This window comes from Vipera ursinii, assembly GCF_947247035.1.
Source record: "Vipera ursinii genome assembly, chromosome: 7".
Lineage (NCBI taxonomy): Eukaryota > Metazoa > Chordata > Lepidosauria > Squamata > Viperidae > Vipera > Vipera ursinii.
The window spans coordinates 58473065-58488116 of record NC_139521.1 but is presented as its reverse complement, the minus strand read 5'-3'; the positions used below and the strand labels follow the sequence as shown (position 1 = coordinate 58488116).

Sequence of the window (15052 nt, the reverse complement as noted above, 5' to 3'; positions counted from 1 at the left end):
GTATCTTATAGCCATACCTGTTAGGACACAGCCTTTTTAAAAAATCAATATATATATATAAAAAGTTGTTCACCTCTGGATTAAAGAATTTAATGTAGCAATTCCAGGAAAGATCCCTCCTTAAAAAATCCCCCCAGAATAAATTATACTAGTTATGAACCAGTTCAGTTAGCCTGCTGAGCACAATGATGCATTCCAAAATATTGGGTTAGCAATCACATGGAACATTTACCTGACCAGGCTTCTTATTTAATGTTCGGATATGAAGCTGGACTTTCCATTGAAATTGGAACACAATTCCTATGAGAGCTTTGTGCATATATCAAAGTTTACACAGGCAGTCAATATTTATAGCATATCTGGGCATGCAGTTTACCAGCAGTCATTGCTTTCCTATTCCTTCCATTTCTAAGGAATTTATAACAAGTAAGTTTAATAGTTTGGAATATTGCCTGTAGCTCATTATGTTGAAAGTCAGTAATAAAAGTCAAATGTTTCATGGTGGTCCAATGTTTAATTAAATTCTTCCTTTAAAAATAACCAGAAAAATATAAATGTTATTAATCATTAAAAAGTTGATGAATTTTCCCCAGCTTTTGAATGTATTTTTAATGCCATTCCTATAAGCTTGAAAGAAATAAAAAATAAAAGTAAGATCAATGAAACCAATGTTAATTAGAAACTGGAATTTCAGCATGATTTTTAAGATCTTGCTAAAAATGTTTTTTTTAATTAATAATCTCTGTGGTAGGAACTTTTAAAACTATTTTGAATTATACTGTAGTAACAAAAAGGCAGTGGTTTCTCTAAAAACAGGGAAAGATGGGGGGGAGGAGGAGGAGGAGGAGGATTAGGAGGAGGAGGAGGTGGGGTTAGTATTCTTTCAGTCCTAATAGGGAGAAGGAACCATTTTCCATAAGCTAGAGATCTGTAAAATCAAAATCGTCCGGTTGCCAGACCATTTTCAGAAAAATTATTGAAGAAAGTATGTAATGCTCATTCAGGAAGGCGACAAGCATGATACTGAAATGGCAGCATGATTTCTCCTACTTAGAGGAGCCCCCTATGTAGTTATAATGCTATTAAACACATACCTTAGAATGGGACTGAATTTTCTGTATATTTTTATATAGGAATGATCTATAAAGTAAACTATTTCAGTTTGGATTATGCTGCACAGAAGTATCAAGTTCCAAATCCAGGGGCTTTTCTGATATAAAGGCTTGGTAGTACATTTTCATTGACATAAATAATAAATATCTGTTTTTCAGACAAAGAATCTCTTGCATAAATTAGTCCTCTCACACCACTAAATTGTTGCTCACCGATATAAAAGTGACTAACATAGGACAAACACATGGAGGAAAATGTTATCCTAGAACACATATTAGAAAATTATTTTTATATATTATTTTTATATTTATATATTACTTTTATGAAACAAAAGTTTTGTTCCGTGGTGGAAGCAAACCAAGTGTCTTTATTACTTTCCAGTTCCTCTGTGAAGTTCTTCCATTTTCATCTGCTAAATTGTCTTCCTTGTCCCATTATTCCAGCTCAATGTTTCCTGCGTAGAGAGTGATGAGCAGAATTGCAGTGAACCCTGTGAGCAAGCCAGCATTTTGAATCAGGAAAAAAACGAGATCTGTTTTTCTTCCAGTTACTTTTTCTCTCAACATGTCGTTCATCTCTGGGAACTGGAGTTGCCATGGAAATAAAACCGCACACATACACAAAAAAGAGAAAGAATTTTACAGTAAGTAAGTTTCGCCATCTAGTGGCAAGTACAATAGCATGGTAGTATATTCAATTTTTAAAATGCATTCATTTTTACTTGCATAGGGGGGGGTTGTACATTACTGGTAAGATTGGTTATGATTTTTAAGTTGCAAGGAAAAATAGTTTAATGATTTGGGGGATACTCCCATCTTGGATAGTAGAACCAATTACTTCACCAAGACACAGACAAGAAAAAAGAAGCTATAGTTATTTTTAGTTCTCTATTCTAAGATTCTTGGGGACTTCCTCACCTGTCCATCTTAGACAGAAAACATTTTATTGGTACCAAATTTAATTCTCATCTTGCTTGGGCAGCCTATCATGAATGAAGAGTTAAGCTGAAGTTCAAATCTAGCTGCAAAACCTAATAAGTTACAATGGTACGTAGGTAGGAAAAAAATAAAGCTGTTTCCTTGTAGACCTTTCATTACCCAGCTAGGCTAACATAAAAAGTGCAGGATATGCTCCCTGTTTAAATACAGTACCACCTTCCCCTTCCAGCTTTGGATGGTTTTCTCCTTGGTATTTCTTTGAATAGGGTGTTGTTTTCTGCTTGATTGTTGTCTAGTGTTAATCCCTACTTATCTAGCTGTTGGCTGCTGGAGATTGTGTATAAGACTGTCCATACAACATGTTCCAACAAAATGGATATCCATACAATTTTATCAAAAAGTGCCTGACCACTCCACCCACCGCAACACAACCAATATACAGTAATGTATGAAAAGAATAATATTACCTTGTCACAAGCATTTCAGAAACAAACCCCAGACTATTGTCACCAAGACTTCATAGTAACACATAAAGCAACTAAAGTCCTCCAAAACATCTTAAGTAAACCAAAAGACTTAGTAGCCCAAAAAGATACACTCTAAGGCAGGGGTCTGCAACCTTGACAACTTTAAGACTTGTGGTGTTCAGCTCCCAGAATTCCTCAGCCAGCATAGCTGGCTGAGGAATTCTGGGAGCTGAAGTCCACAAACCTTAAAGTTGTCAGGGTTGCAGACCCCTGTTCTAAGGACTATAACAGCCACTATGTAAGACAGACAGACAGAACACTATCAAATCATATCCATGAACAACTAGCAGTCAAAAAATATGATGAAAACTCCTTAATCTCACAACACATGGACAAACTCAATCACAATTGGGAAACTGTGAATATCCCAGACCAAGTTAAATCTAAAAATAACATTGCTTCCTAAGGCTAAGCGAAAGTGACTGACCCAAGATTGGCTTTGTGCTTAAGGCAGGACTAGGACTCATGCTTTCCCACTACCCCCAAACTGTTTAACCACTACCCCAAACTTTTTCTCTCTGCTTATCTACCCATAATTAATCTGGGCTATGTCTTGATTCTTTTTTGCACGCGTATTTCTAGATCTTAACTTGCTGGAGATTGATATATGTTTTAACTAAAAGTACTCATCTGTTGAACTGTGGTTCCACTACCAATAGAAATACAACAGATGCTTTATGTACTTGGCAGCAAACAAATGTAGACATTTCTCATTCCTTGCTGCATTTAATAAAGATAGGTGTTTTTTTTCAGTCCAGGATCGGTCAATCTAATGCTTCATTTAATTCCCAGAAGAATATTTCTCCAAAGATGTTACCTAACCAAGGATGGGAAACAAAGCACCTTGTACCACAGACAAGAACAAAAGAATTCAGAAGTAAGTCAGCCACAAACAGCAGCTATTGTATAGGGCAGACATTTAGAATCAATTCTAGAATGTATTTTTTAAGGCTAAGTATAACAGACAAAGACATCAGACCAACAACTTTACTAATGCTTTACCCATCGTATGTAAGCATTTTAATGCGCAGGAAAAAATCTTGTGGAGGAACATTCAAAAGTATGAGACCATACAATCTCTGTTTTGACCCAGAGCTGAGAGATTACCTTGAATAATGAGATTAATGAGATTAATTCACCATGATCACCTAAGAAAGGGAAAGAGAGGGAAAGAGAGAGAAACAAGAACTCTTACAAATCCTACCTGTTTCTAGACAGAGAAGAACAAAGTGGGGTTCAGCAATATATCAGGGTTCTGTATTGATTATTCACACATATTATTACATTTGGCTCAGACACAGTTCCGGTCTAGACACCTAAAGATAGAGAAATTGGAAAGGAGATAGAAAAACCTACTGTGCCATAAGTAGGCTTTCAAACAGGGGTCTATACGTTATCTAAGATAGAAAGGTGTCACAGAAAACAACTTTAATTTCCAAGCTTGTTCTTTGCTCTCCATAAAGATGAGAAACAGGTCATAAAATATACCAAACTGCCATATTTCCACTTTTTTTCTGAACTACACTTAACTCATTGTAACTCAAGAAACAAGGCACAAACATATCCTAGAATTCACTGTGCCAGCTATGATTATAGATGTGATCTATTCATGTGTCCTCTCTAACTCTATATCACTACGAATAATTGTACATAGTTTTATTAAGTTCTCTACGTTTTTAATACATTGATTTTTTTTGTTTCAGAATTTGCACAGACAGAAGCATTAGCATGGCACATAATCCCTGGACACATATAGAGTACTCCAAATACTCCAAAAATTGTGAATAAATTGTAATGCACAATTTGATGGAATAAGAAAAATATTACATACTGTATATACCAGGCATGTTAAACTGCTGGCCCACAGGCCGGATGCAACACGACAAAACCGCACCCACCCCATTGCCGGCAATGGGGGAAAAGTCGCGATACGTCACACGACGTCACATGACGTCACGAGTTTGACATGCCTGATATATATGGAGTAGTTGCCTTAATGGCATTTAATTAATTTTTACTTAGCTATCTTTGTTTGTTTTTGTCCTAGATATACCAAATGTTTTGAAATGAAAATTGCTAGGATGTCACCCACAGGCAAGACGGTAGTAAATTCTAGAACTATAGCTCTTGAAACCCATACAGACTGAATACTAAATCCATATACTTCCCCTTATTTCTTTCATGTTTTTCAAGCCATTGGCCTCATGTACACATGTAGAACTAGTCAATCTTCCATACAGAGTTTTCAGGTGCAGTTAAGTAACTTGGGGAAAACAGCTGTTTTAAGAATTAAGCAAAAAAGCAAGATAGAAGTTCCTTACTTTGTCTCATAGCAATAAATATTTCACCCTAGACTTAGACAGACTTCAAAAGGCGTTTATGCAATTTAACACCAAGCTAGGTCACATCCAATATGTCCAGCTAGGAAAAATTGACATGAACTAATTTCCATTTCAATGTTTTTAATTTCCAGAATGAACTAGTTTCATGCTAATAGCACCAGTACTGTGGTTTCTCTTAACACTGTCTCACAGATATAGTCTCTCATAATCACACATTGTAATAATGCTAATGGTTAAGCCCATTTGTACTACAGTAAGACTATAAATATTGTTGAGTAGGTAGATACGCTGTAGCAGAAACTCACCATATCTGCAAGGGAGATGTATAGAAACATGCCTCCAGCTAGTGCAAAAATGATGTTTGGAGCAAAGTTGTTGCCTACAATTATGCCAAACACTAGGCCAATATAACAGGAACATGCTGATAAAAAATTGAAAAACAAGGCTTGCCTTGTGCTCATTCCTGCATTAAGAAGGATGACAAAATCCCCTAAAAAAAGAAATGGATGCCATTATGAGTACGTAACACAGTTATAATTTATACTTTCAACCAAGATGAATCAAAATACAGAGAGAAGGTCTGGTACATGGGTCGGCAACCCGTGGCTCTGGAGCTGCATGCGGCTCTTCCAGCCTTCTCCTGCGGCTCCCAGTCGTCCTTTGCCATTTGCAGAGAGAGAGAGAGAGAGAGAGAGAGGCACTTGCGCTTCCCTTCTCTCTCTCTCTCTCTCTCTCTCTCTCTCTCTCTCTCTCTCTCTCTCTCTCTCTCTCTCTGTGTGTGTGTGTGTGTGTGTGTGTGTGTGTGTGTGTGTGTGTAACTCACGCTGTTCTCCGAGAAGCTGACAAGCTTATTGGGCGGGGCTCCTGCCTTTGCTGTGTATCCACAGGAAGTGGGAAGGAGGAAGCAGCAGAAAGTAAGGCAGGAGAGCCAGTGCAATAAGAACATGTGTCAGCTTGTCCAAGAACAGCGTGAAGCCAGCTTGCCAGGTGAGCAGAAGATCGGAGAGAGGGAGGGAAAGAGACAGAGAGGGAGGGAGAGAGAGAGAGAAAACTCATGCACAGCAGCCTTTATTTATTTTTAATTAAACACTTCAATCAAGCTCCCCCCTTGTGTGCGTGCGTACGCGCGAGTGGGTTTTGCAGCTCCCAGTGTTTTTTTCCTCTGGGAAATGAGTCCAAGTGTTTAAGGTTGCCGACCCCTGGTCTGGTGTAATACTTTAAAGGCATCCTTGGTACTGGAATGGGAAGTTGAAAAACGTCTATCTATCAATATCCAGGACCAGCATGATAAATTACAGTCTGTAACCTTCTATGAAGTGGTTTTCATCTTGCAGTAGATTGATTCAGGATGATAATAATTCAAAATGGATTGGTAAAATGTATATGAAATGTATATGAAAACTATCATTTTCCCATTTAAATATAAAATATTTATGGATTAGGTTTTGCTTGACGAGAAATTTCCTAAAACAGCTTATCCCAGTCCTGATGCCCTTAGAGTTGGAATGCAGCTCCAGATTTCTGAATAACTATAGTTAAACACTGAAAGCCATAATTTTTGGAAAAACTATAGTGGCTGCATTGGTTCTAGAACTCTGCCTCAGCTACATACCTTAACCTTTGAAATGATGTAAAACATATTACCTAATTCATGAGGAAACTCCTCACATAAGATTGCTATAGATGTGCTAATTCCCTGAAGTAGGGAAAGTGTGAAAGAAGCCCCAATGGCCAATCCATCAATGAAGTTGTGCAAAGCATCGCTTAATGTAATCATCCAGGCAATTGTACCAATCTCGGACAGGGAAGGCCCTTTGATACATTTCCATGAAGTACTTTGCATTTCTTCTTTCTGCAACAACAAAAAACATGAGAGTTACATCAAATACTAAAGTCACTGTAAGAAATCAAAGGATCATGTAATTTGAAGTGTACTTGTTTATTGAGAAATAACTCATGGAATCCAAAGTACAGGTAGTTCTCACTTAAAAACCGGTCACTTAGCTACCATTCAAAGTTATGACACATTGTCTACCCCTTATAATCCAATTCCGGAGTTCCCACAATGGTGAGCGCGCGTGTGTGCACACACACACACACCATGACCACATGACCATATTTCAGATGCTCATTTTTATAGCTGGTTGCAAAATTGTGACCATGATTTATATTTTTCCAGCTGATTTCCAGCAAAAAAAGTGCCCATAAAAACAAAAAAATACCACCACAAACAATTTATAAAATCAGGTCAATCATGTGAGTATTATGATTGTCATGTCTTATAATGGAAATTCTGGGGTCCATTACAAACATAAATTAAGGATTACCTATAATCATTCTCCACATATAGCAAATATTTCTTTCACAAGCACAGCACCATGAGGTCAAATTCACTTTTGATCTAGATCACAGTTCTTCTGTTTTCTCTGCAGTAAACTTTCCAAATGAACTGGATTATCAAAGAACTGCAAAACAGGGTGGATCCTAATGCGACCAGGTTTCCAGTGTTTTTATATATTTGATTCAGAACACCATGTGTTGGATTCATCTTCTAACAGGCTTATCATAGACAGCATGACACCATTATGCAAATTTTTAAAGTAGGTATCAGATAATATATCAAATAATACATTTTCCTCAAAAAAGCAACTGAGCTACAGGTAGTCAATCAATGAAAAGTAATCGGAAATGAACCTGATAGAGTAGGGTTAATTTTCAGCAATAAGATAGAACTCTTTTATTCCTTTAAGCATATTATGCTATAGCAACTTTTCTGAAAGGGTTATATTTCATATTGTTAACAACTGGAAACTCTTTCCAAGCAGCAGGGACCTTTGGAGGTGAAGCCACTGTATTTTTTTGTCAGCCAATTAAATCTTGTCTATCTCCCTCCAAAACCTGACAGGACTATTTAAGACTTCACATAGCTTAATAAACCAAACCAGAAAGCACAGCTTTCCCTCTAGGACTCTGATTTCAAAGTCAACACAATTGTTGGATAGAAGTTACTGTTCACCTATTAATCATGCCACCTAACGTCAATAGGAAAAGTTTGGAATCCCTGGTATTTTAGGTAAACAAACTAACAAAGGAAAGAACGCTCTTCACTAATTCATGTGATTTTGGGATGGCTAAGTTGAAAAAAACCCTGTCAATTTAAAGAAATAATCCATTACATTTTTAAAATATGATTAATAATATTATTCATAATTATGGTAGCTTATTTATAACAATCAATAAAAAATAAGTAAGATCATGGGAGAATACACCAAATTTCACATACAAAACAACCACCTTGTATTGTTATGATCAGTCATCCAGTCAACTGGATGTGGTTTTCATGGCCAGACTGGATTTGATATTTTTATCCTCCTATGGGGTCCAAGCCTCAAAAAAAAAAAAGCTTTGCATGACCAGCAGCTTCCTTGCAAAGGGCCAGACAGGATGTGTCTCATCAACCGTGGGAGGAAGAAGGCAGCAGAGGTCATCTGGGAATGGCAAGGGCAGTGAAGCACAGGGTGGCAAGTCTGTCAGAGTGCAGGTGGCCAAAAGGGCAGAGATGGGGGCAGGTGAGATAGGCAGAAGGGGGGAATTGAAATGCCCTTCAGTCGTAAGTGCAAGTGCCACATCAAGCACCCAATTTTTGATCATGTGACCAAGGGAGCACTACAATGGCCATAACTTCAGGGACTGATATAAGAACCATTTGTTCAGTGCCACTGTAACTTTGAACTCTGACATAGTTAACCAAGGACCATTTGTATGAATTTTTAGCAGACATTTTAGTACTATACTTTCTATTATTGATGAACTGCATTGAAAAATTTGGATAATTTTGCAAATACTATCTAAGTTTCAGTTGGTGCATTGGAAATGCAAAATTAGGTAAATTACAAACTGGCTTTTTACCATTGATTAATATAGCTCTACTCGGACAATAAAATTCCCGGAGACGCCATTTAAAGAACAATTTCAACATTTCAAAAATTACAGCCAATTTACTAATCAAAGTAAAAATAGAAAAATTAATTGATGTCTGACTTAATTTCCTACTGCGTTCTTTTTTTCTTTAATCTTCTTAATTTCTTAACTTTCAGTAATTAACAAGGATTCTGAAAGAACACAAATCTTCACGCCACCTGAAAATTATTGAAAGTGGCCAACCAATAATAAATAATAAAAAGAAAGCTTTATTAATAATATTAAACAATAACATCTGCCTATCCCAGGTCCTTAGGGAAGATTTGATATGTAGATAAAAATGCCAGCTGTAGTCTAAATATCTGTGTGACTGTAATAATAGTAATAATATTTGCCACAATACTTACAACGCCCTCAAACAGCATCTGCCTATCCCTAATCCTAGGGAAGGACTTTATAGGTGAATAAAAATGTCAAATCCAGTCTAAATAATCTGCTGACTTTGTGGTCAATCATAAAATTTCTTAACACTATCTTTGTTTTAAGGCAGAAGGGAGTTTACAATATTGTAATTAAAATAAAATAAAACAAAAAATTGTCCTTTTTCAACCAAATCAAACATTAAAGCTTTCCAGTCTGAGCAACCATGAATCTTGTATAAACATTACATGAGATGTTAAAGGTTAAAGTTTCAACTATGAATGGAATTTAAGTTTACGTGACTGCTGGAAATATTGACACAGAGCTAAACTAACAGTTCAGAAACCTAAAAGAAAGAGAAAGGATACCACCCTAAAGGTTAATTCTATTGTTATATTAACAGAACTTGCCTAAAGTCAAACAGGGTACCTTAAAGTCAATGTTTAAAGTCAGTGAGAAAATCCTATGAACCTGCAGATTCTCCCAATGTAATCTAGTATCAACTTCCTGGTTATGCCTAATATTACTATATAGCTGTATATGCCTTGGTCAAAGGCAGAATCAGTTTCAGGGGAACGTTTTAATGGGCAAAGCCAGAAAAGAGAACCCACCCCAACAGATTCTTACCTCCAATTTACATAGCATACTCAAAGAGATTATGAATAGCTACACATTTCTGTTTATGTGTTTTACATATTCCACTGAGTGGAACGTGGGGTATCATTTCCAATTACGTCAGATTCTTGGAAGCAGTACTGGCCAAGCCCAGCTTTTACCTGAGCAGCTGCCAGATACTGTCTAGTCTACATAACTCCATAGTGTGTGTGTGTGTGTGTGTGTGTGTGTGTGTGTGTGTGTGTGTGTGTATAATGTGGAGTGAGTGATGAATGTAAATTCAATTTTAAAACTTTTATCAACAAAGAAAAGATCAGCAATCCGCTCTTTGCTGCAAATGCTGTGATAAACTGGCAAGACGTGTTTATTCATACCTGTCCAGAAATCACACTGAGATTATCAAAACCCAAGTTTCCATTAGCTTCTGCTACTGCTGGATTTGCATAGCACACGGTTCCATTAACTGGTTTGATTGATTCTGTAGGAGCAGGAGGCGCAGAACAACCTTGAGGAAGTTTCAGTTCTTCGGATTCAAAATGGCTGTGACCCATCTAAAGGGAACCAGATAAAACAATTTAGGAAGGGATCAATGGACTTCAATGAAAAGATAACTTTAGAAATAGAAGAGAGAGAGAGAGAAATCTTGTCCAAATGCACTTTTTTCCAATACGTATGAAAATAGCTGTTTGCTGTACTACAGATTTAAATGTACAGTAAATATATCTCAATGTGAGAAATTTGGCATTCTTAGCCAAAAGTGCACATCCTGGGTCTGAGGAACACATGTGACTCTTGAAAGCCTTATGTACAATCCTCAGGACCCTCCAAAGCTTACCACAAAATTGTTGTTTATAATGGGACTGAAAGGGAAACCATTCAATACCTTGCGGAGAATCACATCCTGTACTTAAAAGTATGTGATTAAATGTAAATGAAATATACTTGCAAATTAAATCCTAATTAGCTTTTGACCTGGCCCTTTTTTAAACAGATCCATGTGTGGTTAGTGTATGACATTAGTATAGTACAGGGGTAGGCAACCTCGGCTCTTTTATGACTCATGGACTTCAACCTCCTCAGGGTGCCTCTGATCAAAGAATGCCGATTGGTGGCCCCCAGGGGGAGGGCGTTCTCTGTGGGCACGCCAGACCTGTGGAACCACTTGCCGGTTGAGCTCTGGATGGCCCCTGACCTTCGCTCCTTCCGGCGCGATCTAAAAACGTATTTATTTGAGCACTCTTACCTGGTCTGATGGGTTAGGGTTGGGGTTTTAAATATGTTCTTAATTATTGTTTTAAATTTTAAATTTGGGCATTATATTTAATTGTATTTTAACTTTTATATTTTGTTTTTTATATTTATTGCCCTGTACACCGCCCTGAGTCCTTCGGGAGAAGGGCGGTATAAAAATATAATAAATAAATAAATAAATAAATAAATAAATACTCCCAGAATTCCTGAGTCAGCATTGCTGACTCAGGAATTCTGAGAGTTGAAGTCCATGAGTCATAAAAGAGCCGAGGTTGCCTACCTGTGGAATAGTAGATCAAAATGTTTTTTGTCTTTTCAACCTACACATCACACGTCAATGGCATTTCCCTTCCAATCTCATTCTGGCTGCTGGAGAGAAAGAACTGGCTTTCCACTCAGTCTCTGCTTCTCTGTACTGAACTGGATTGAGTGAGATCTATTGTCTGATGTGGTCTTTCGTTAAAACACAGCATCGGGGTGTGTGCTACTTTTGACACACTTAAACAAACATAATCATCTCTAGCAGTGAAAAGCAGCCCTTTAATTCAATCCTGCCCACCCAACTCACCTGACTATAGGTCTTCAATAACATTTTAAGAACTCTTTCCACGAAGAATAAGATGTAGAACCCACCAAAAACTGCAACTGCTTTTTCAATGTAGTTATCTACTTTGGGATCAAACCCAAAGGCCTAGAACAAAAATATTAATAATAATTCCATATCATTTTGATATTTCTGTATTTTTTTAAGAAAGCTTTTTTTCATTACAGTATTCACTTTTGCATTATATTCATTCAGTAAATTCAACCCAAATTTACTTTATATTGTAACTCACCTAAACTAAATCATATATGGTATGTCATCATTTGATAGGCCTGTCCCATAACAATGGTTGCCTGTTCTATATTTAAATATCTACTCCAAACTGATTTTTTTAATCAATCTTGAATTAATCCACAAAATGTACATGTGGGTCAGAATGAATGCTGAACAGGATAATTTGGAAATAAATTGCAGTAGCCAACTCTTATTACATATCACCTCTCCAGTGGACTGGGGAGTGCTGTGCAAATCAGAAGATTCAGGCAGTTCAAATAAGTATAAAGATTTATTCAAGGTTGAGCTGTCTACAAGAATCTGAACTATTAACAGTCAAGAGAAATTAGTGGGAGTTAAAGGAATTCAAGGTGGGCTGGACCTAGGTCTCTTGTGGGCATGAAGGGACTCATGATGCGTTTGTCCCTTCCCTCCAGCTCAGCCTGGTAACCTCCTATATGGACTCTATTCGTCCAACATGCTTAAGCAGTTCAGCCACTAACCCAATCAATTTTCCTTATCAGTGGTTCTGGCAACACACATCATCATTTGAGAAATAAAAAACTTCCCTTCCTCTTTCCAGAAAATACCTGAACAATCCTACCAAAGCTTCATGACATCACCAACCTTTTTTCCCTTGGCAGGCAACCACAGATATGTCTTGGTGACTGTACTTAATCAGTGTTTTCAAATTATGTTCTATTTGCCAGGCCACTGCCAATGGACATATGATATTAGTGTGTTCTCCCTTCCACTTCCTGTCAGAATGGTAATTCATCTTTTTTAGATGGGGAATAGTGGTTCAACTCTAATCTATCCCTTTGAAGGAGTTTTTGGTTGGAGGAAATGGAGAAGAAAGGGAATGACTACAAAGTTGTAATATTGAAGAGCATCTTTCTGGATGCTCAGTCTTAAGGGAAAACATAGAATATGGTTATATTCCCACCATTTTTGTCTACCTTTTCCTTACCTCTGGAATAAGTTGAAAAATTGCATTAGAGAAGAGAGTTCCAATGGCCAAACCTACGAAGTAGGTTAAAATCTTAGGGAAATAGTCCTTCTTTAAAAGAGGCGTTAAAACCAATCCAAGAAGTGATGCAAGGCTGATTATAGTCACAGCAAGGAACCCAAAGCCCCAAACTGTAAAAAGGAAAAAAAATCATACAGTAATATATATATTAAAACCAACAAAGTCCTTCTTGTCATTTGATAAGAAACTCATTTGACAGAAAAAAAAGTTTATCCATCTGGAATTGGGTATGTCTAGTTTAATGAAGAGAAGGACCAGGGGTGACATGATAGCAGCCTTCCAATATCTCAGAGGCTGCCACAAAGAAGAGGGAGCCAAGCTATTTTCCAAAGCACCTGAAGGCAGACAAGAAGCAACGGATGGAAACTAACCAAAGAGAGAAGCAACCTAGAACTAAGGAGAAACTTCCTGACAGAACAATTGATCAGTGAAAATCAGATTAAATAAATGAATAAAAAAATGGTAAATTGCATATTGCAACACACTAAAAATACTACATACAAGATTTTTCTTGTTTATTATCACTATTTCCATTCTTAAAAAATAGATTGTCTCAATAACTTCAAATTAATTGTTCCTTTCCCTTGGCATTTCCCATTGTGCTACATTTCTCATCAGCTAAAATTACAGTAGTTAAAAATCACAAAAAACAATAAGGCAGAAAAATTTGTGAGCTGACTAAAATGCACATAGATGCAAGAGCAAGTTTTTTGTTCTTTTTAACTGCTTTAACATTCCCATTTTTATTCATATCTTTAAGGAAAATAAAAATGAACAAAAATAAGAAACAAAAAAGGATGCAAATATATACAGATAGTCCTCAACTTATCTCATTTACTCACCATTCAAAGTTACAACACCACTGAAAAAAGTGACTTATGACCATTTTTCATACTTACAACCGTTGCAGCATGAATGGTCACATGATCAAAATTCAGATGCTTGGCAACTGACTCATTTATGACGGTTGCTGTGTCCTGGCATCATGTGATCACTTTTTAACCTTTTGACAAGCAAAGTCAATGGGGAAACCAGATTCACTTAACAATTGCATTACTAGCTTAACAACTGCAGTGATTCATAACAACTCTGGCAAGAAAAGTCATAAAATGGGATAAAACTGACTTAACAAATGTCTCATTTAGCAACAGAAATGTTGGGCTCAATTGTGTCCATAAGTCAAGGATTATCTGTAATATTAGTAAGTTGGCAGAAAAATTACAGAAATTGTACAGTTAGTGCTCAATATATCATTGTTGAAGAATTAACCATAAAAACAAAATACATTGTTTTTAACAATAAGGGAAAGGATTTTGGAGATCTTTTTAAATTTCTGAGTGTCAAACTCTCCATTGCTTTGTTATTTAAAGACACTATTTTAAAAAAAGAAAAAGAAGTACCAGTACCACTAAAAGCATTAAAGATGAGTATGTGGTTTCTAACAAACCCTTTGTTGTATTCTGACTTATTTATAATATTTATAAATATGGTAAATTTCAAGTATTTCTGATTTCAACTTTTTTCTTCATAAACCATACTCTAGTCTACACGCTTAAATTTTCCTTGTCTTTTGCCTTAACCAGAAGCTACTTTGATTAAAATCCTAGATGTTGAACGTTAAAATAGACAAGACTTTGTTACATAGTTTGTACTGAAATGAATTTGTTTTTATCTAATAGCTACTTCAGGATCATCTGATTTCTTTGGCAAAGGGCAAAATGGCAGCCTTCTTTATCCTGCATTACTATATTCCAATTCCAAAAATATGTCAGAGCTGATGGTGACCAGGGATATTGCACCCACTGTTTCAATAACAATTGTACCACAACTAATATCTTCCAAACTTCTGCAATCTCTATTTACAAATCTTTGAAATCTTTTCCACTTCCTTGTCTTCAACATTACCATCTCCTGGAATGGCTATGTTGATAAGCCATTGTTCTTTTCAATAACAATGGTATCTGGTGTGTTATATTTTAGGCATAAATTGGTATGAATTTAAAATGCCATAACATTTTTTACTTTGTCATGTTCGGTGATTTTTATCTGTGATTTGATGATTCCACTGATGTGAATCC

General features: G+C 36.5%; 1 protein-coding gene across 1 annotated transcript in view; it reads right to left on the bottom strand.

Moving 5' to 3' along the window:
* Positions 1-871: 871 nt before the first annotated feature.
* Positions 872-15052, bottom strand: part of SLC39A8 (solute carrier family 39 member 8) — a 29318-nt gene continuing 15137 nt past the window's right edge. The window contains exons 3-8 of the mRNA XM_083366896.1: positions 12915-13084; positions 11696-11818; positions 10251-10427; positions 6565-6772; positions 5226-5410; positions 872-1697 (exon numbers count right to left, since the gene is read on the bottom strand). Coding sequence (XP_083223022.1) covers positions 1548-1697; positions 5226-5410; positions 6565-6772; positions 10251-10427; positions 11696-11818; positions 12915-13084 — 1013 coding nt within the window. The 3' untranslated portion in view covers positions 872-1547. The remainder of the gene's footprint in view (positions 1698-5225; positions 5411-6564; positions 6773-10250; positions 10428-11695; positions 11819-12914; positions 13085-15052) is intronic.